At 31.3% G+C, this 22,963-nt stretch overlaps 1 protein-coding gene across 1 annotated transcript in view; it reads left to right on the top strand.

The window, feature by feature from the left end:
• The first annotated feature begins 3,877 nt into the window (after positions 1-3,877).
• The window catches only part of Glt (Glutactin), a 32,234-nt gene continuing 13,148 nt past the window's right edge, over positions 3,878-22,963 (top strand). The window contains exon 1 of the mRNA XM_086831345.1: positions 3,878-6,407. Coding sequence (XP_086687471.1) covers positions 5,249-6,407 — 1,159 coding nt within the window. The 5' untranslated portion in view covers positions 3,878-5,248. The remainder of the gene's footprint in view (positions 6,408-22,963) is intronic.

Raw genomic sequence — 22,963 nt, 5'->3', positions numbered from 1 at the left:
GTTTTTACTATTGTTTGCATTGAGAAATGAACTCGCTATCCATGTATATATACGAATACGAATATATAATTAGGAAGGACACACAAATTTCATGTGACGTGATCGATCAAAATTTAGTGAAAGCATTAAAACTAAACATTAGCCTAGCCACATAGATTTTGTATAATAGAATCCGGGTCAGAGCGCAGAGAACTTTTGAAAATATTTTCACTAGGGGCATTGCTAATGTTGTTCTCGTAATAGAGTTATGTTAGAAGGTAGACTAAGCTAAGCTGATATTCAATATTTTGTATGAGAACCATTCAGTCATCATCTGATCAATCTTGGAAATTGCGTTGCAAGACGATTAAAGAAAGCGTAGAAATATCTAAATCAAAGCAAATGTGTAAACAGTAAAGGCATAACAGTAGCGTTTAAAAAATAGTAAATAAATACAAGGACACTGAAACACTTGCATACGTATTATACATACTTAATGCAGCTGCAATTTAATGCTTTTATATGCAATTTTACTTTTTTACAAAATGTATACAATCGAAGAAAACAAAACCAACCGCAGAATGAGAAAACGAAAAGCCATTATTAGGAATGCAAGAAAGCAAGATTTCTATATAATTTATAGACCGGCCAAAGATATATAAATATTTATGAATTATTTATACTGTGTTTTGATTAGTTTTATTTGTACATATTTCTTATTTAATTTGAACTATAAATGAAAGCGTACTGCCCTTAAGCATTTAAAGATAATTTTCTTTCGATTTATTTAGTTTTTAAATCTACTTGTTTTTTATCGGTATTCTTTTAGAAAAGTGTTTTAGGTACTTTGAAAGCAATACAAAACACGTAAACATATAACTCGTAAGCAACAACAAAAAAGTAACAAAATAAGAGTCAGACACTTAGAGTAGCTGCAGATCGATACAACATAGAAGTTTGAACTAATTCTAGATCTACATCAACTAATCATACAATTTCATACAAGTATTACTGAATCAGATCATTAACTTTTATACACTTTACCATTTACATATATATATATACAAAACAAACAGCAACAAGCAAAACTGAATGCCGATTACCGATTATTTAATATACATATATACAAGGCGAGCAGTCGAACATTGTAATTGTAATTGTAATACGAGGCCCAGGCTACAATTGAACGGTTTTACACTGACATAAACCAGCAGCAAAAACAGCAGAGAATCCACGAATATATATATATATATATACTTATACATAAATATATAGATGACCCATACACTTATTAGGTACTTTAGACGAGAGATTCTCTAGAAATGCTTTTAAATTGAATGAAAACAAAAAAGGAAAAAAAATCAACAAAAAAATATTAAACAAAAGAATTAAGCAAAGTATTTTATTAAAAACACCCAACAAAGAAATGGCAGAGTCGAAAAACAAATGCAAACAAAAAAATCTATAAATTTCTAAAACACTTTCCGGAAAAGTTACACTTTTTGGTAAACAAGATAAACCCATTCTGCAACTTTTTAAGAAGAGCAGGAATCTGGGGTTGAGATTGAACATACTTTAAAGATAATTATAAGCTAATTGAAAACGATTTTTAACTTTCTCCGAATAAGACAAAAAAAAAAAAAAAAACAATTATTACCTACAGATTGTAGCCGGCGCATTCATATTTGCTAATTAGCAACTTATTAAAATATATATAAAAAGAACAAGCAACATTTAAGGAATTAGAGCAGAAAGCAGGAACCCGAAATAAGAAAACGAAAATATTAAAAAATAAAAATCATTAGGAACGAAGGAAATGAACCCTTGACATGACACACACTCAAGTTTTCATTTTTTCCATTAAGAACGATATATATTCAAGTGCTTCTTACATAAAATAAAACTAAATATTAATATATATGAAACCGAAAAACAAAAACAAAAATATATGAATGATTAAAGGATAGATATTATTACGAGCAGGCATTACATTATAAAAAAAGAATACCTACTAATTAGGCTAAGGCATTTACGATTAACTTGACTCTTATTAACTGTATTATTATTATTGTTTTTTGGGAAAACGAGCGAACTATTACAGATACAACTGAAATCAGAACACTGAGCGGATATAGGCTAAGCGTAACGTAACGTAACGTCACGTAATGTCACGTCACGTAACGTAACAACTATTTCCGGTTCCGTTTGGTTTTATTATTTCTAAGTAGACAGCTCTCTATCTCACTCTCTCTATGCAACATAGTATAATTACGAAAACACACTGACACGTAATCGATGCATTTTTACTTTCCCGAGGCAGAGTTATGCGAGTTCGCGAATTCAAATTATAATAATTATGTTAAGATTTTATAACGCAACAAACAAACCAGCCTAACGTATGCATTACCTATATGAATACTATTATGCGAAACTCTGTAAATACTTCACCAAAACCAAATAAAATATTCCTTCATTAAAGCAAAAAACATAATGATCCATAACTCGATTACCAAAAAACGATTACCATTCACCGCTTGGTTCCACTCTCCACAAAAAAAAAGAAAAAACACACAAACAGAGAATCCAAACAATCCAGAAGATGTGCTTATCGATTAGGAGTTATCAAAGCATATAGGAGCCATATGACACGAGTATGTTATCCATTCTTTAGCGGTTACAAATACGTAAGGATAAATTTAAATTGTTGACAAATGTAGCGCAAGATCGTAATGAGTAACACAAAATGTAATGAAATCCCCCAAAAAAGAAAACAAAAAAAAAAACAAAGTGAATAACAAAATATTTAATCAAATAAGTTACGAAAGTTAGACACAAACAAAAAAACAAAAGAACAACGGTACTTCCAAGCAACTATAGAGCTAACAGCTAGCCACTTTAATCGATGCGAACTATAAACTAAATGAATTGAACTTTCTCCTACTCATTTCAACCCCCAAACACACACACATACACACCTACACACTGAGAAAAAAAGAAATTAAAACAAAACACAGTCCACCCTCTCTCCAAGCAGGAATTCGTTGTAATTTGTTCGATTTCGTTCGAATAATAAAAACACACACTTAGTATTCAAGCGGCAAATGTGCAAGATCAGCACTGCGAAATAATAAATAAGATCTACAGCATCAAGAAGCTAATTAAATAACAAGAACAACAACAAAAACAACAACAAATTGTTAGTAAAAAGACTGAGCTACAAAAATATACAAGAAAACAAAAAACAACTAAAAAGACAAAACAAAAATATAAAAACAAAACAAGCAAAAACTGAAATCAGAAATCAGTGAAAGAACATAATTAATGTGCATTTTTTGGTAAACGATTTTTGACTAGAGAACGCCAGAACCGGGAGCTAAGGAGTTCGTTTCATTCGCATTTGATTTTGACGAGTCCTTAATTAGTTTGAGAAGTTCCTAAAACGATATTCCCGCAGGCGATGGCAACCCCCGGTATCAATCAATCAATCAAATGGCTCAATCAGTGCCACTAAGCCATGTTAAATTATGCATCTAAATAGAAGATGGAACAAGGACTTTTGCATTTCTTTTTTCTGGCATTCTTTGAGGATGTATAGTACATAGTCAAAGGAAGCTGCTAAATACATAACATACTACATACGTAATGAGACACTCTTCGCTTTTTGGTTTCTGATTTTTTTTTAGATTTTGGATTTGAATTTAAGAGGCTTCCTTTTCTTTGGCCCACAGTGACGGCCACTGCCACAGCGCCACAGCATAATCGAGATTAAAATACCTAGAACGAATATATAAACATATACATATATACGTATATAGACACAAGTATATATGCATACCACTTGCTTTTAGCTTTCCTAGAACTCTGATTTCCACACTCGAACGTACCGTACTGTACTGTACTGTACGTAAGCTGCGCGTCATAAAGAGAAGATAGATGAGTCGGTCTCAGATACGAATTAATAATCAAACTCAAGCGGATAAGAATTGCTGCTGCGAGGCCCCAGATCCGAACTCGGTCCAAGACACAATTAACTCCCAAACGGATCGATCCGGAGAATACATTCAGAAGCAAGCCAATATACAACACACTCAAAACCCACTCACACACGTTTAACATACAGTGAAATCGATAACAAAAAATGAATAAGAAGTAAAAACAAAGAACCGCATATTATTAATTATTATTATATTGTATTATTATAACAGAAATATTTAGATGAAATGACGATTCTTAATTATAACACATTATTATAGATACATACTGAACAAGCCGATACAAAACCAGAAAATGAAAATGAAACTTTAACAAGAACAGAAATGGAGGGAATGGAATCGAAAAATGATTAATAAAAATGAAAATATAGAGATTATTATATTATGAATCTGTTCATTGCGTTTTAATCTTGAATTTCAGGGTCAAGGCATCTATATTTATTTTCTCTTCCAGTAATCATGTTCTTGTTGGTAAGAAAAGGTACAAAATTAAAGGTATGTAGAGAAAATTAATTATTTGAGTTAATAAGCAATATAATTTCTTCTTTATTTCTTGCTATTTTCTTGAATTGTTGCATAAGATTTGTTAAGTCTGACTATGTAAACAGTGTTCTTAATTTAACATTGCATAGCTCCATGTTGAAACCCGACTCGAGCCAACCAGAAAATCGATGCTGTTCCAGCAGATAAGGCCCGGAAGAGATAAGGTCAGCCAAAGCTAGCCAAGTAATACAGCTGGAAGCACAAATAGCAGATTAATCGCGGTCATGACACCACCAACTGAGACTTGGACTGGGACAACGAGGGTAGACTCACAGATTAAGGCATCCATTAAAACATCATTTTACATTTAGAAATGTAAATAAGGTTAGTGTTAAGATTTAAACAATCATAGGTTTTAATAAATTTGTTAAACTATTTCCTTGGTATCCCTATATATATATTGTGTCCTGTTTATAGGGAAAACAAAAGAAGTTTTGACGTAATAAATATAAGGCATATGGGGAAGACCCTCATAAGTATGCTATACATTTTGTGAAAAATTTATCTTTCTGATATCGCAAAGTCTAGGCTCTCTTCCAGAGTGATTTTTCTGATTACTCCTCAGTTCCAGTGTCGCCTCAAGCCAACCTCGCAGTGAGCTCGCACCAAGGCTGCTGCTGCTGCTGCTGTTGCTGCTGACTGTTGCTCTGGCCACAGATAAAGCTGTAAGCTTTTCAGGTCGTCGAATCCGATTCCGAAATCAGTTCCCTTTCGAACGCGACGCAGTGAGCAACATGCAGCCGCTGCTCCTTGTTGTGCTGGCCCTTTGTGCGGCCCCAATCTTTGGTCTCCCCAGACCGGACTACGACGACGATTACAACGATGAGGAGGTGAAGCCATGGCAGCCGGAGCCCCTGAAGCCAGCTCCCTGGCAGGCGGAACCACGCAACGCACCCCAAGAGCCCCAGTCGGCCGTGGTGCCTATTCCAGGGATCGGACAGATCGAGGGAGTTCGCAACTATAAGACCATTGCCGGGCGTCCTGTGAACGCCTTTTTGGGCGTGCGGTATGGTCAAGTGGGCAGCGGTCTGGCACGATTCCAGGCGGCTCAACCTGCTAACCTCCGGGGACGGATTGACGCCACCGTGCAGAGCCCGAACTGTGCCCAGTTTCCAGAGTTGCAGCGCCTGAGGGAATCCGAGTCCCGCGGCGAGAACGTGGACGATTGCCTGACCTTGAACATCTACGCACCCGAGGGGGCCAAGGACCTGCCGGTGCTGGTCTTCGTGCACGGCGAGATGCTGTTCGACGGTGGCGCTGAAGAGGCCCAGCCGGACTATGTCCTGGAGAAGGACGTGCTCCTCGTCTCGATCAACTATCGTCTGGCGCCCTTCGGCTTCCTGAGCGCTCTAAGCGACGAGCTTCCTGGTAACGTGGCTCTCTCCGATCTTCAATTGGCCCTCGAGTGGCTGCAGCGCAATCTGGCTCACTTTGGCGGCAATCCCGGTCAGGTTACGCTGGCAGGACAGGCGGGCGGAGCCACATTGGTCCACGCTCTTAGCCTCAGCGGACGGGCCTCAGACCTCTTCCAGCAATTGATCCTGCAGTCGGGCACCGCCCTCAATCCCTACCTGATCGATGAGCGCCCGTTGGAGACCCTGGACACCTTTGCCCGCCTCGCCCGTTGTCCAACCAATCCCGCCGCCCGCACCCTTGCCCCGCTGTACGACTGCCTGGCGACACTGCCCACCTCGCAGCTGGTCTCCGCCTTCGAGCAGCTCTTCGAGCAGAACGAGCCGCGTGGTCTTAGCTCCCTCGGCGGCTTCAAGCTTGTCGTGGGCGACCGCCTTGGATACCTGCCCCGTCACCCGGCCGCCCTGGCCACCAACGCCAGCAACAGTGTGCCCACCATTGTCGGAGCCGCCAAAGATGCCAGCGCCTTCATCCTGTCACGTGAGTCCCACAATTTTTCATAGGAATATTTTAAGTTAGAAACTATAGAAAATCTTTCCGAATTAAAATTAATGCATTTTTAGATTAGTTATGAGATTTTTGCGCTTTGATATGTCTTAAAAATTGTCATATAAAATTGTGGTATTTATTTGAATTTGAGGGAATTATAGTTTCAGTCGGAAGCTTAAAACAATATGAAGGAGTCATTTACGACCCTATCAATCATATATATTCTTGATCAGAATTAAGAGGCGAATTGATCTGTTTATGTCTGGTTGAAAAAAAATTGTTTGCAATTTTTTCAATTTTTCGCAAAAACGATAAATTGTCAAAAATGGCGAAAATTTTATATTTTAAATTGAGTATGCAGATTGATTATCCTAATAAAAACTAGCATAGGAAAGCTTTCCGAATTGAATTTAATGCATTTTTGGCTAAGTTATGAGATTTTTACCTTTTGGTTTGTCGAAAAAATTGTCCTAATTTCTGCTTAATATTTAAATTTAAATAACCATTTGCGGATGTGATAATTTCAGTCACAGGCTTGCAGTGCAGAGAAGGAGTATGCAGATTTATCAACCCAGTAAAAAATAATATAGAAAAGCTTTCCGAATTAAAATTAATGCATTTTTGGCTTAGTTATGAGATTTTTGCGCTTTGATATGTCTTAAAAATTGTCAAATAATTTCTGGTTAATATTTAAATTTAAATAACCATTTGCGGATGTGATAATTTCAGTCACAAGCTTGCAGTGCAGAGAAGGAGTATGCAGATTTATCAACCCAGTAAAAAATAATATAGAAAAGCTTTCCGAATTAAAATTAATGCATTTTTAGCTTAGTTATGAGATTTTTAGGCTTTGATATGTCTTAAAAATTGTCATATAAAATGGTGGTATTTATTTGAATTTGAGGGTATTATAGTTTCAGTCGGAAGCTTAAAACAACATGAAGGAGTCATTTCCGACCCTATATATCATATATATTCTTGATCAAAATTAAGAGGCGAATCGATCTGGTTATGTCTGGTTGAAAAAAAATTGTTTGCAATTTTTTCAATTTTTCGCAAAAACGATAAGGGGTTACATCATTAAAATTGTCAAAAATGGCGAAAATTTTATATTTTAAATTGAGTAAGCAGATTGATTATCCTTATAAAAACTAGCATAGGAAAGCTTTCCGAATTGAATTTAATGCATTTTTGGCTAAGTTATGAGAGTTTTACCCTTTGGTTTGTCGGAAAAATTGTCCTAATTTCTAGCTAATATTTAAATTTAAATAACCATTTGCGGATGTGATAATTTCAGTCACAGGCTTGCGGTGCAGAGAAGGAGTATGCAGATTTATTAACCCAGTAAAAAATAATATAGAAAAGCTTTCCGAGGTAAAATTAATGCATTTTTAGCTTAGTTATGAGATTTTTGCGCTTTGATATGTCTTAAAAATTGTCAAATAATTTCTGGTTAATATTTAAATTTAAATAACCATTTGCGGATGTGATAATTTCAGTCACAGGCTTGCGGTGCAGAGAAGGAGTATGCAGATTTATCAACGCAGTAAAAAATAATATAGAAAATCTTTCCGTATTAAAATTAATGCATTTTTAGCTTAGTTATGAGATTTTTCCGCTTTGTTATGTCTTAAAAATTGTCATATAAAATTGTGGTATTTATTTGAATTTGAGGGTATTATAGTTTCAGTCGGAAGCTTAAAACAACATGAAGGAGTCATTTCTGACCCTATAAATCATATATATTCTTGATCAAAATTAAGAGGCGAATCGATCTGGTTATGTCTGGTTGAAAAAAAAAATTTTAAAATTTTTTCAATTTTTCGCAAAAACGATAAGGGGTTACATCATTAAAATTGTCAAAAATGGCGAAAATTTTATATTTTAAATTGAGTAAGCAGATTGATTATCCTAATAAAAACTAGCATAGGAAAGCTTTCCGAATTGAATTTAATGCATTTTTGGCTAAGTTATGAGATTTTTACCTTTTGGTTTGTCGAAAAAATTGTCCTAATTTCTGCTTAATATTTAAATTTAAATAACCATTTGCGGATGTGATAATTTCAGTCACAGGCTTGCGGTGCAGAGAAGGAGTATGCAGATTTATCAACGCAGTAAAAAATAATATAGAAAAGCTTTCCGAATTAAAATTAATGCATTTTTAGCTTAGTTATGAGATTTTTAGGCATTGATATGTCTTAAAAATTGTCATATAAAATTGTGGTATTTATTTTAATTTGAGGGTATTATAGTTTCAGTCGGAAGCTTACAACAACATGAAGGAGTCATTTCCGACCCTATATATCATATATATTCTTGATCAAAATTATGAGGCGAATCGATCTGGTTATGTCTGGTTGAAAAAAAAAATTTTAAAATTTTTTCAATTTTTCGCAAAAACGATAAGGGGTTACATCATTAAAATTGTCAAAAATGGCGAAAATTTTATATTTTAAATTGAGTAAGCAGATTGATTATCCTTATAAAAACTAGCATAGGAAAGCTTTCCGAATTGAATTTAATGCATTTTTGGCTAAGTTATGAGAGTTTTACCCTTTGGTTTGTCGGAAAAATTGTCCTAATTTCTGGCTAATATTTAAATTTAAATAACCATTTGCGGACGTGATAATTTCAGTCACAGGCTTGCGGTGCAGAGAAGGAGTATGCAGATTTATTAACCCAGTAAAAAATAATATAGAAAAGCTTTCCGAGGTAAAATTAATGCATTTTTAGCTTAGTTATGAGATTTTTGCGCTTTGATATGTCTTAAAAATTGTCAAATAATTTCTGGTTAATATTTAAATTTAAATAACCATTTGCGGATGTGATAATTTCAGTCACAGGCTTGCGGTGCAGAGAAGGAGTATGCAGATTTATCAACGCAGTAAAAAATAATATAGAAAATCTTTCCGTATTAAAATTAATGCATTTTTAGCTTAGTTATGAGATTTTTGCGCTTTGTTATGTATTAAAAATTGTCATATAAAATTGTGGTATTTATTTGAATTTGAGGGTATTATAGTTTCTGTTGGAAGCTTAAAACAACATGAAGGAGTCATTTCTGACCCTATAAATCATATATATTCTTGATCAGAATTAAGAGGCGAATCGATCTGGCTATGTTTGGTGGGAAACAAAAATTTTGAAATTTTTTCAATTTTTCGCAAAAACGATAAGGGGTTACATCATTAAAATTGTCAAAAATGGCGAAAATTTTATATTTTAAATTGAGTAAGCAGATTGATTATCCTAATAAAAACTAGCATAGGAAAGCTTTCCGAATTGAATTTAATGCATTTTTGGCTAAGTTATGAGAGTTTTACCCTTTGGTTTGTCGAAAAAATTGTCCTAATTTCTGCTTAATATTTAAATTTAAATAACCATTTGCGGATGTGATAATTTCAGTCACAGGCTTGCGGTGCAGAGAAGGAGTATGCAGATTTATTAACCCAGTAGAAAATAATATAGAAAAGCTTTCCGAGGTAAAATTAATGCATTTTTAGCTTAGTTATGAGATTTTTGCGCTTTGATATGTCTTAAAAATTGTCAAATAATTTCTGGTTAATATTTAAATTTAAATAACCATTTGCGGATGTGATAATTTCAGTCACAAGCTTGCAGTGCAGAGAAGGAGTATGCAGATTTATCAACCCAGTAAAAAATAATATAGAAAAGCTTTCCGAATTAAAATTAATGCATTTTTAGCTTAGTTATGAGATTTTTAGGCATTGATATGTCTTAAAAATTGTCATATAAAATGGTGGTATTTATTTGAATTTAAGGGTATTATAGTTTCAGTAGGAAGCTTACAACAACATGAAGGAGTCATTTCCGACCCTATATATCATATATATTCTTGATCAAAATTAAGAAGCGAATCGATCTGGTTATGTCTGGTTGAAAAAAAAAATTTTTTAATTTTTTCAATTTTTCGCAAAAATGGCGAAAATTTTATATTTTAAATTGAGTATGCAGATTGATTATCCTAATAAAAACTAGCATAGGAAAGCTTTCCGAATTGAATTTAATGCATTTTTGGCTAAGTTATGAGATTTTTACCTTTTGGTTTGTCGAAAAAATTGTCCTAATTTCTGCTTAATATTTAAATTTAAATAACCATTTGCGGATGTGATAATTTCAGTCACAGGCTTGCGGTGCAGAGAAGGAGTATGCAGATTTATTAACCCAGTAAAAAATAATATAGAAAAGCTTTCCGAATTAAAATTAATGCATTTTTAGCTTAGTTATGAGATTTTTGCGCTTTAATATGTCTTAAAAATTGTCAAATAATTTCTGGTTAATATTTAAATTTAAATAACCATTTGCGGATGTGATAATTTCAGTCACAAGCTTGCAGTGCAGAGAAGGAGTATGCAGATTTATCAACGCAGTAAAAAATAATATAGAAAATCTTTCCGTATTAAAATTAATGCATTTTTAGCTTAGTTATGAGATTTTTGCGCTTTGATATGTCTTAAAAATTGTCATATAAAATTGTGGTATTTATTTGAATTTAAGGGTATTATAGTTTCAGTCGGAAGCTTAAAACAATATGAAGGAATCATTTACGAACCTATATATCATATATATTCCTGATCAAAATTAAGAGGCGAATCGATCTGGTTATGTCTGGTTGAAAAAAAATTGTTTGCAATTTTTTCAATTTTTCGCAAAAACGATAAGGGGTTACATCATTAAAATTGTCAAAAATGGCGAAAATTTTATATTTTAAATTGAGTATGCAGATTGATTATCCTAATAAAAACTAGCATAGGAAAGCTTTCCGAATTGAATTTAATGCATTTTTGGCTAAGTTATGAGATTTTTACCCTTTTGTTTGTAGAAAAAATTGTCCTAATTTCTGGTTAATATTTAAATTTAAATAACCATTTGCGGATGTGATAATTTCAATCACAAGCTTGCAGTGCAGAGAAGGAGTATGCAGATTTATCGACCCAGTAAAAAATAATATAGAAAAGCTTTCGGAATTAAAATTAATGCATTTTTACCTTAGTTATGAGATTTTTGCGCTTTGTTATGTCTTAAAAATTGTCATATAACATTGTGTTATTTATTTGAATTTGAGGGTATTATAGTTTCAGTCGGAAGCTTAAAACAACATGAAGGAGTCATTTCCGACCCAATAAATCATATATATTCTTGATCAGAATTAAGAGGCGAATCGATTTGGTTATGTCTGGTTGAAAAAAAAATTGTTTGCAATTTTTTCAATTTTTCGCAAAAACGATAAGGGGTTACATCATTAAAATTGTCAAAAATGGCGAAAATTTTATATTTTAAATTGAGTAAGCAGATTGATTATCCTAATAAAAACTAGCATAGGAAAGCTTTCCGAATTGAATTTAATGCATTTTTGGCTAAGTTATGAGATTTTTACCTTTTGGTTTGTCGAAAAAATTGTCCTAATTTCTGCTTAATATTTAAATTTAAATACCCATTTGCGGATGTGATAATTTCAGTCACAGGCTTGCGGTGCAGAGAAGGAGTATGCAGATTTATTAACCCAGTAAAAAATAATATAGAAAAGCTTTCCGAATTAAAATTAATGCATTTTTAGCTTAGTTATGAGATTTTTGCGCTTTAATATGTCTTAAAAATTGTCAAATAATTTCTGGTTAATATTTAAATTTAAATAACCATTTGCGGATGTGATAATTTCAGTCACAAGCTTGCAGTGCAGAGAAGGAGTATGCAGATTTATCAACGCAGTAAAAAATAATATAGAAAATCTTTCCGTATTAAAATTAATGCATTTTTAGCTTAGTTATGAGATTTTTCCGCTTTGTTATGTCTTAAAAATTGTCATATAAAATGGTGGTATTTATTTGAATTTGAGGGTATTATAGTTTCAGTCGGAAGCTTAAAACAACATGAAGGAGTCATTTCCGACCCAATAAATCATATATATTCTTGATCAGAATTAAGAGGCGAATCGATTTGGTTATGTCTGGTTGAAAAAAAATTGTTTGCAATTTTTTCAATTTTTCGCAAAAACGATAAGGGGTTACATCATTAAAATTGTCAAAAATGGCGAAAATTTTATATTTTAAATTGAGTAAGCAGATTGATTATCCTTATAAAAACTAGCATAGGAAAGCTTTCCGAATTGAATTTAATGCATTTTTGGCTAAGTTATGAGAGTTTTACCCTTTGGTTTGTCGGAAAAATTGTCCTAATTTCTGGCTAATATTTAAATTTAAATAACCATTTGCGGACGTGATAATTTCAGTCACAGGCTTGCAGTGCAGAGAAGGAGTATGCAGATTTATCAACGCAGTAAAAAATAATATAGAAAATCTTTCCGTATTAAAATTAATGCATTTTTAGCTTAGTTATGAGATTTTTGCGCTTTGATATGTCTTAAAAATTGTCAAATAATTTCTGGTTAATATTTAAATTTAAATAACCATTTGCGGATGTGATAATTTCAGTCACAAGCTTGCAGTGCAGAGAAGGAGTATGCAGATTTATCAACCCAGTAAAAAATAATATAGAAAAGCTTTCCGAATTAAAATTAATGCATTTTTAGCTTAGTTATGAGATTTTTAGGCTTTGATATGTCTTAAAAATTGTCATATAAAATGGTGGTATTTATTTGAATTTGAGGGTATTATAGTTTCAGTCGGAAGCTTAAAACAACATGAAGGAGTCATTTCCGACCCTATATATCATATATATTCTTGATCAAAATTAAGAGGCGAATCGATCTGGTTATGTCTGGTTGAAAAAAAATTGTTTGCAATTTTTTCAATTTTTCGCAAAAACGATAAGGGGTTACATCATTAAAATTGTCAAAAATGGCGAAAATTTTATATTTTAAATTGAGTAAGCAGATTGATTATCCTAATAAAAACTAGCATAGGAAAGCTTTCCGAATTGAATTTAATGCATTTTTGGCTAAGTTATGAGAGTTTTACCCTTTGGTTTGTCGAAAAAATTGTCCTAATTTCTGCTTAATATTTAAATTTAAATAACCATTTGCGGATGTGATAATTTCAGTCACAGGCTTGCGGTGCAGAGAAGGAGTATGCAGATTTATTAACCCAGTAAAAAATAATATAGAAAAGCTTTCCGAGGTAAAATTAATGCATTTTTAGCTTAGTTATGAGATTTTTGCGCTTTGATATGTCTTAAAAATTGTCAAATAATTTCTGGTTAATATTTAAATTTAAATAACCATTTGCGGATGTGATAATTTCAGTCACAAGCTTGCAGTGCAGAGAAGGAGTATGCAGATTTATCAACCCAGTAAAAAATAATATAGAAAAGCTTTCCGAATTAAAATTAATGCATTTTTAGCTTAGTTATGAGATTTTTAGGCATTGATATGTCTTAAAAATTGTCATATAAAATGGTGGTATTTATTTGAATTTAAGGGTATTATAGTTTCAGTAGGAAGCTTACAACAACATGAAGGAGTCATTTCCGACCCTATATATCATATATATTCTTGATCAAAATTAAGAAGCGAATCGATCTGGTTATGTCTGGTTGAAAAAAAAAAAATTTTTAATTTTTTCAATTTTTCGCAAAAATGGCGAAAATTTTATATTTTAAATTGAGTATGCAGATTGATTATCCTAATAAAAACTAGCATAGGAAAGCTTTCCGAATTGAATTTAATGCATTTTTGGCTAAGTTATGAGATTTTTACCTTTTGGTTTGTCGAAAAAATTGTCCTAATTTCTGCTTAATATTTAAATTTAAATAACCATTTGCGGATGTGATGATTTCAGTCACAGGCTTGCGGTGCAGAGAAGGAGTATGCAGATTTATTAACCCAGTAAAAAATAATATAGAAAAGCTTTCCGAATTAAAATTAATGCATTTTTAGCTTAGTTATGAGATTTTTGCGCTTTAATATGTCTTAAAAATTGTCAAATAATTTCTGGTTAATATTTAAATTTAAATAACCATTTGCGGATGTGATAATTTCAGTCACAAGCTTGCAGTGCAGAGAAGGAGTATGCAGATTTATCAACGCAGTAAAAAATAATATAGAAAATCTTTCCGTATTAAAATTAATGCATTTTTAGCTTAGTTATGAGATTTTTGCGCTTTGATATGTCTTAAAAATTGTCATATAAAATTGTGGTATTTATTTGAATTTAAGGGTATTATAGTTTCAGTCGGAAGCTTAAAACAATATGAAGGAATCATTTACGAACCTATATATCATATATATTCTTGATCAAAATTAAGAGGCGAATCGATCTGGTTATGTCTGGTTGAAAAAAAATTGTTTGCAATTTTTTCAATTTTTCGCAAAAACGATAAGGGGTTACATCATTAAAATTGTCAAAAATGGCGAAAATTTTATATTTTAAATTGAGTATGCAGATTGATTATCCTAATAAAAACTAGCATAGGAAAGCTTTCCGAATTGAATTTAATGCATTTTTGGCTAAGTTATGAGAGTTTTACCCTTTGGTTTGTCGAAAAAATTGTCCTAATTTCTGGCTAATATTTAAATTTAAATAACCATTTGCGGATGTGATAATTTCAGTCACAGGCTTGCGGTGCAGAGAAGGAGTATGCAGATTTATCAACCCAGTAAAAAATAATATAGAAAATCTTTCCGAATTAAAATTAATGCGTTTTTGGCTTAGTTATGAGATTTTTAGGCTTTGATATGTCTTAAAAATTGTCATATAAAATGGTGGTATTTATTTGAATTTGAGGGTATTATAGTTTCAGTCGGAAGCTTAAAACAACATGAAGGAGTCATTTCCGACCCTATATATCATATATATTCTTGATCAAAATTAAGAGGCGAATCGATCTGGTTATGTCTGGTTGAAAAAAAATTGTTTGCAATTTTTTCAATTTTTCGCAAAAACGATAAGGGGTTACATCATTAAAATTGTCAAAAATGGCGAAAATTTTATATTTTAAATTGAGTAAGCAGATTGATTATCCTAATAAAAACTAGCATAGGAAAGCTTTCCGAATTGAATTTAATGCATTTTTGGCTAAGTTATGAGAGTTTTACCCTTTGGTTTGTCGAAAAAATTGTCCTAATTTCTGCTTAATATTTAAATTTAAATAACCATTTGCGGATGTGATAATTTCAGTCACAGGCTTGCGGTGCAGAGAAGGAGTATGCAGATTTATTAACCCAGTAAAAAATAATATAGAAAAGCTTTCCGAGGTAAAATTAATGCATTTTTAGCTTAGTTATGAGATTTTTGCGCTTTGATATGTCTTAAAAATTGTCAAATAATTTCTGGTTAATATTTAAATTTAAATAACCATTTGCGGATGTGATAATTTCAGTCACAAGCTTGCAGTGCAGAGAAGGAGTATGCAGATTTATCAACGCAGTAAAAAATAATATAGAAAATCTTTCCGTATTAAAATTAATGCATTTTTAGCTTAGTTATGAGATTTTTCCGCTTTGTTATGTCTTAAAAATTGTCATATAAAATGGTGGTATTTATTTGAATTTGAGGGTATTATAGTTTCAGTCGGAAGCTTAAAACAACATGAAGGAGTCATTTCCGACCCAATAAATCATATATATTCTTGATCAGAATTAAGAGGCGAATCGATTTGGTTATGTCTGGTTGAAAAAAAATTGTTTGCATTTTTTTTAATTTTTCGCAAAAACGATAAGGGGTTACATCATTAAAATTGTCAAAAATGGCGAAAATTTTATATTTTAAATTGAGTAAGCAGATTGATTATCCTAATAAAAACTAGCATAGGAAAGCTTTCCGAATTGAATTTAATGCATTTTTGGCTAAGTTATGAGAGTTTTACCCTTTGGTTTGTCGGAAAAATTGTCCTAATTTCTGGCTAATATTTAAATTTAAATAACCATTTGCGGACGTGATAATTTCAGTCACAGGCTTGCAGTGCAGAGAAGGAGTATGCAGATTTATCAACGCAGTAAAAAATAATATAGAAAATCTTTCCGTATTAAAATTAATGCATTTTTAGCTTAGTTATGAGATTTTTGCGCTTTGATATGTCTTAAAAATTGTCAAATAATTTCTGGTTAATATTTAAATTTAAATAACCATTTGCGGATGTGATAATTTCAGTCACAAGCTTGCAGTGCAGAGAAGGAGTATGCAGATTTATCAACCCAGTAAAAAATAATATAGAAAAGCTTTCCGAATTAAAATTAATGCATTTTTAGCTTAGTTATGAGATTTTTAGGCTTTGATATGTCTTAAAAATTGTCATATAAAATGGTGGTATTTATTTGAATTTGAGGGTATTATAGTTTCAGTCGGAAGCTTAAAACAACATGAAGGAGTCATTTCCGACCCTATATATCATATATATTCTTGATCAAAATTAAGAGGCGAATCGATCTGGTTATGTCTGGTTGAAAAAAAATTGTTTGCAATTTTTTCAATTTTTCGCAAAAACGATAAGGGGTTACATCATTAAAATTGTCAAAAATGGCGAAAATTTTATATTTTAAATTGAGTAAGCAGATTGATTATCCTAATAAAAACTAGCATAGGAAAGCTTTCCGAATTGAATTTAATGCATTTTTGGCTAAGTTATGAGAGTTTTACCCTTTGGTTTGTCGAAAAAATTGTCCTAATTTCTGGTTAATATTTAAATTTAAATAACCATTTGCGGATGTGATAATTTCAGTCACAAGCTTGCAGTGCAGAGAAGGAGTATGCAGATTTATCAACCCAGTAAAAAATAATATAGAAAAGCTTTCCGAATTAAAATTAATGCATTTTTAGCTTAGTTATGAGATTTTTAGGCATTGATATGTCTTAAAAATTGTCATATAAAATGGTGGTATTTATTTGAATTTAAGGGTATTATAGTTTCAGTAGGAAGCTTACAACAACATGAAGGAGTCATTTCCGACCCTATATATCATATATATTCTTGATCAAAATTAAGAAGCGAATCGATCTGGTTATGTCTGGTTGAAAAAAAAAAATTTTTTAATTTTTTCAATTTTTCGCAAAAATGGCGAAAATTTTATATTTTAAATTGAGTATGCAGATTGATTATCCTAATAAAAACTAGCATAGGAAAGCTTTCCGAATTGAATTTAATGCATTTTTGGCTAAGTTATGAGATTTTTACCTTTTGGTTTGTCGAAAAAATTGTCCTAATTTCTGCTTAATATTTAAATTTAAATAACCATTTGCGGATGTGATGATTTCAGTCACAGGCTTGCGGTGCAGAGAAGGAGTATGCAGATTTATTAACCCAGTAAAAAATAATATAGAAAAGCTTTCCGAATTAAAATTAATGCATTTTTAGCTTAGTTATGAGATTTTTGCGCTTTAATATGTCTTAAAAATTGTCAAATAATTTCTGGTTAATATTTAAATTTAAATAACCATTTGCGGATGTGATAATTTCAGTCACAAGCTTGCAGTGCAGAGAAGGAGTATGCAGATTTATCAACCCAGTAAAAAATAATATAGAAAATCTTTCCGTATTAAAATTAATGCATTTTTAGCTTAGTTATGAGATTTTTGCGCTTTGATATGTCTTAAAAATTGTCATATAAAATTGTGGTATTTATTTGAATTTAAGGGTATTATAGTTTCAGTCGGAAGCTTAAAACAATATGAAGGAATCATTTACGAACCTATATATCATATATATTCTTGATCAAAATTAAGAGGCGAATCGATCTGGTTATGTCTGGTTGAAAAAAAATTGTTTGCAATTTTTTCAATTTTTCGCAAAAACGATAAGGGGTTACATCATTAAAATTGTCAAAAATGGCGAAAATTTTATATTTTAAATTGAGTAAGCAGATTGATTATCCTAATAAAAACTAGCATAGGAAAGCTTTCCGAATTGAATTTAATGCATTTTTGGCTAAGTTATGAGAGTTTTACCCTTTGGTTTGTCGAAAAAATTGTCCTAATTTCTGCTTAATATTTAAATTTAAATAACCATTTGCGGATGTGATAATTTCAGTCACAGGCTTGCGGTGCAGAGAAGGAGTATGCAGATTTATTAACCCAGTAAAAAATAATATAGAAAAGCTTTCCGAGGTAAAATTAATGCATTTTTAGCTTAGTTATGAGATTTTTGCGCTTTGATATGTCTTAAAAATTGTCAAATAATTTCTGGTTAATATTTAAATTTAAATAACCATTTGCGGATGTGATAATTTCAGTCACAAGCTTGCAGTGCAGAGAAGGAGTATGCAGATTTATCAACGCAGTAAAAAATAATATAGAAAATCTTTCCGTATTAAAATTAATGCATTTTTAGCTTAGTTATGAGATTTTTGCGCTTTGATATGTCTTAAAAATTGTCATATAAAATTGTGGTATTTATTTGAATTTAAGGGTATTATAGTTTCAGTCGGAAGCTTAAAACAATATGAAGGAATCATTTACGAACCTATATATCATATATATTCTTGATCAGAATTAAGAGGCGAATCGATTTGGTTATGTCTGGTTGAAAAAAAATTGTTTGCATTTTTTTTAATTTTTCGCAAAAACGATAAGGGGTTACATCATTAAAATTGTCAAAAATGGCGAAAATTTTATATTTTAAATTGAGTAAGCAGATTGATTATCCTAATAAAAACTAGCATAGGAAAGCTTTCCGAATTGAATTTAATGCATTTTTGGCTAAGTTATGAGAGTTTTACCCTTTGGTTTGTCGGAAAAATTGTCCTAATTTCTGGCTAATATTTAAATTTAAATAACCATTTGCGGACGTGATAATTTCAGTCACAGGCTTGCAGTGCAGAGAAGGAGTATGCAGATTTATCAACGCAGTAAAAAATAATATAGAAAATCTTTCCGTATTAAAATTAATGCATTTTTAGCTTAGTTATGAGATTTTTGCGCTTTGATATGTCTTAAAAATTGTCAAATAATTTCTGGTTAATATTTAAATTTAAATAACCATTTGCGGATGTGATAATTTCAGTCACAAGCTTGCAGTGCAGAGAAGGAGTATGCAGATTTATCAACCCAGTAAAAAATAATATAGAAAAGCTTTCCGAATTAAAATTAATGCATTTTTAGCTTAGTTATGAGATTTTTAGGCTTTGATATGTCTTAAAAATTGTCATATAAAATGGTGGTATTTATTTGAATTTGAGGGTATTATAGTTTCAGTCGGAAGCTTAAAACAACATGAAGGAGTCATTTCCGACCCTATATATCATATATATTCTTGATCAAAATTAAGAGGCGAATCGATCTGGTTATGTCTGGTTGAAAAAAAATTGTTTGCAATTTTTTCAATTTTTCGCAAAAACGATAAGGGGTTACATCATTAAAATTGTCAAAAATGGCGAAAATTTTATATTTTAAATTGAGTAAGCAGATTGATTATCCTAATAAAAACTAGCATAGGAAAGCTTTCCGAATTGAATTTAATGCATTTTTGGCTAAGTTATGAGAGTTTTACCCTTTGGTTTGTCGAAAAAATTGTCCTAATTTCTGCTTAATATTTAAATTTAAATAACCATTTGCGGATGTGATAATTTCAGTCACAAGCTTGCGGTGCAGAGAAGGAGTATGCAGATTTATTAACCCAGTAAAAAATAATATAGAAAAGCTTTCCGAGGTAAAATTAATGCATTTTTAGCTTAGTTATGAGATTTTTGCGCTTTGATATGTCTTAAAAATTGTCAAATAATTTCTGGTTAATATTTAAATTTAAATAACCATTTGCGGATGTGATAATTTCAGTCACAAGCTTGCAGTGCAGAGAAGGAGTATGCAGATTTATCAACCCAGTAAAAAATAATATAGAAAAGCTTTCCGAATTAAAATTAATGCATTTTTAGCTTAGTTATGAGATTTTTAGGCATTGATATGTCTTAAAAATTGTCATATAAAATGGTGGTATTTATTTGAATTTAAGGGTATTATAGTTTCAGTAGGAAGCTTACAACAACATGAAGGAGTCATTTCCGACCCTATATATCATATATATTCTTGATCAAAATTAAGAAGCGAATCGATCTGGTTATGTCTGGTTGAAAAAAAAAAATTTTTTAATTTTTTCAATTTTTCGCAAAAATGGCGAAAATTTTATATTTTAAATTGAGTATGCAGATTGATTATCCTAATAAAAACTAGCATAGGAAAGCTTTCCGAATTGAATTTAATGCATTTTTGGCTAAGTTATGAGATTTTTACCTTTTGGTTTGTCGAAAAAATTGTCCTAATTTCTGCTTAATATTTAAATTTAAATAACCATTTGCGGATGTGATGATTTCAGTCACAGGCTTGCGGTGCAGAGAAGGAGTATGCAGATTTATTAACCCAGTAAAAAATAATATAGAAAAGCTTTCCGAATTAAAATTAATGCATTTTTAGCTTAGTTATGAGATTTTTGCGCTTTAATATGTCTTAAAAATTGTCAAATAATTTCTGGTTAATATTTAAATTTAAATAACCATTTGCGGATGTGATAATTTCAGTCACAAGCTTGCAGTGCAGAGAAGGAGTATGCAGATTTATCAACGCAGTAAAAAATAATATAGAAAATCTTTCCGTATTAAAATTAATGCATTTTTAGCTTAGTTATGAGATTTTTGCGCTTTGATATGTCTTAAAAATTGTCATATAAAATTGTGGTATTTATTTGAATTTAAGGGTATTATAGTTTCAGTCGGAAGCTTAAAACAATATGAAGGAATCATTTACGAACCTATATATCATATATATTCTTGATCAAAATTAAGAGGCGAATCGATCTGGTTATGTCTGGTTGAAAAAAAATTGTTTGCAATTTTTTCAATTTTTCGCAAAAACGATAAGGGGTTACATCATTAAAATTGTCAAAAATGGCGAAAATTTTATATTTTAAATTGAGTATGCAGATTGATTATCCTAATAAAAACTAGCATAGGAAAGCTTTCCGAATTGAATTTAATGCATTTTTGGCTAAGTTATGAGAGTTTTACCCTTTGGTTTGTCGAAAAAATTGTCCTAATTTCTGGCTAATATTTAAATTTAAATAACCATTTGCGGATGTGATAATTTCAGTCACAGGCTTGCGGTGCAGAGAAGGAGTATGCAGATTTATCAACCCAGTAAAAAATAATATAGAAAATCTTTCCGAATTAAAATTAATGCGTTTTTGGCTTAGTTATGAGATTTTTAGGCTTTGATATGTCTTAAAAATTGTCATATAAAATGGTGGTATTTATTTGAATTTGAGGGTATTATAGTTTCAGTCGGAAGCTTAAAACAACATGAAGGAGTCATTTCCGACCCAATAAATCATATATATTCTTGATCAGAATTAAGAGGCGAATCGATCTGGTTATGTCTGGTTGAAAAAAAATATTTTGAAATTTTTTCAATTTTTCGCAAAAACTATAAGGGGTTACATCATTAAAATTGTCAAAAATGGCGAAAATTTTATATTTTAAATTGAGTATGCAGATTGATTATCCTAATAAAAACTAGCATAGGAAAGCTTTCCGAATTGAATTTAATGCATTTTTGGCTAAGTTATGAGAGTTTTACCCTTTGGTTTGTCGAAAAAATTGTCCTAATTTCTGCTTAATATTTAAATTTAAATAACCATTTGCGGATGTGATAATTTCAGTCACAGGCTTGCGGTGCAGAGAAGGAGTATGCAGATTTATCAACCCAGTAAAAAATAATATAGAAAATCTTTCCGAATTAAAATTAATGCGTTTTTGGCTTAGTTATGAGATTTTTAGGCTTTGATATGTCTTAAAAATTGTCATATAAAATGGTGGTATTTATTTGAATTTGAGGGTATTATAGTTTCAGTCGGAAGCTTAAAACAACATGAAGGAGTCATTTCCGACCCAATAAATCATATATATTCTTGATCAAAATTAAGAGGCGAATCGATCTGGTTATGTCTGGTTGAAAAAAAATGTTTTGAAATTTTTTCAATTTTTCGCAAAAACGATAAGGGGTTACATCATTAAAATTGTCAAAAATGGCGAAAATTTTATATTTTAAATTGAGTATGCAGATTGATTATCCTAATAAAAACTAGCATAGGAAAGCTTTCCGAATTGAATTTAATGCATTTTTGGCTAAGTTATGAGATTTTTACCATTTGGTTTGTCGAAAAAATTGTCCTAATTTCTGCTTAATATTTAAATTTAAATAACCATTCGCGGATGTGATAATTTCAGTCACAAGCTTGCAGTGCAGAGAAGGAGTATGCAGATTTATCAACGCAGTAAAAAATAATATAGAAAATCTTTCCGTATTAAAATTAATGCATTTTTGGCTTAGTTATGAGATTTTTCCGCTTTGTTATGTCTTAAAAATTGTCATATAAAATGGTGGTATTTATTTGAATTTGAGGGTATTATAGTTTCAGTCGGAAGCTTAAAACAACATGAAGGAGTCATTTCCGACCCAATAAATCATATATATTCTTGATCAGAATTAAGAGGCGAATCGATTTGGTTATGTCTGGTTGAAAAAAAATTGTTTGCAATTTTTTCAATTTTTCGCAAAAACGATAAGGGGTTACATCATTAAAATTGTCAAAAATGGCGAAAATTTTATATTTTAAATTGAGTAAGCAGATTGATTATCCTTATAAAAACT

Source organism: Drosophila serrata, unplaced genomic scaffold, assembly GCF_035046125.1.
Source record: "Drosophila serrata isolate PLE 108 unplaced genomic scaffold, ASM3504612v1 contig_240, whole genome shotgun sequence".
Taxonomy (NCBI): Eukaryota; Metazoa; Arthropoda; class Insecta; order Diptera; family Drosophilidae; genus Drosophila; species Drosophila serrata.
The sequence above is the reverse complement of the archived record's forward strand: the minus strand, read 5'-3'. Positions and strand labels throughout refer to the sequence as shown.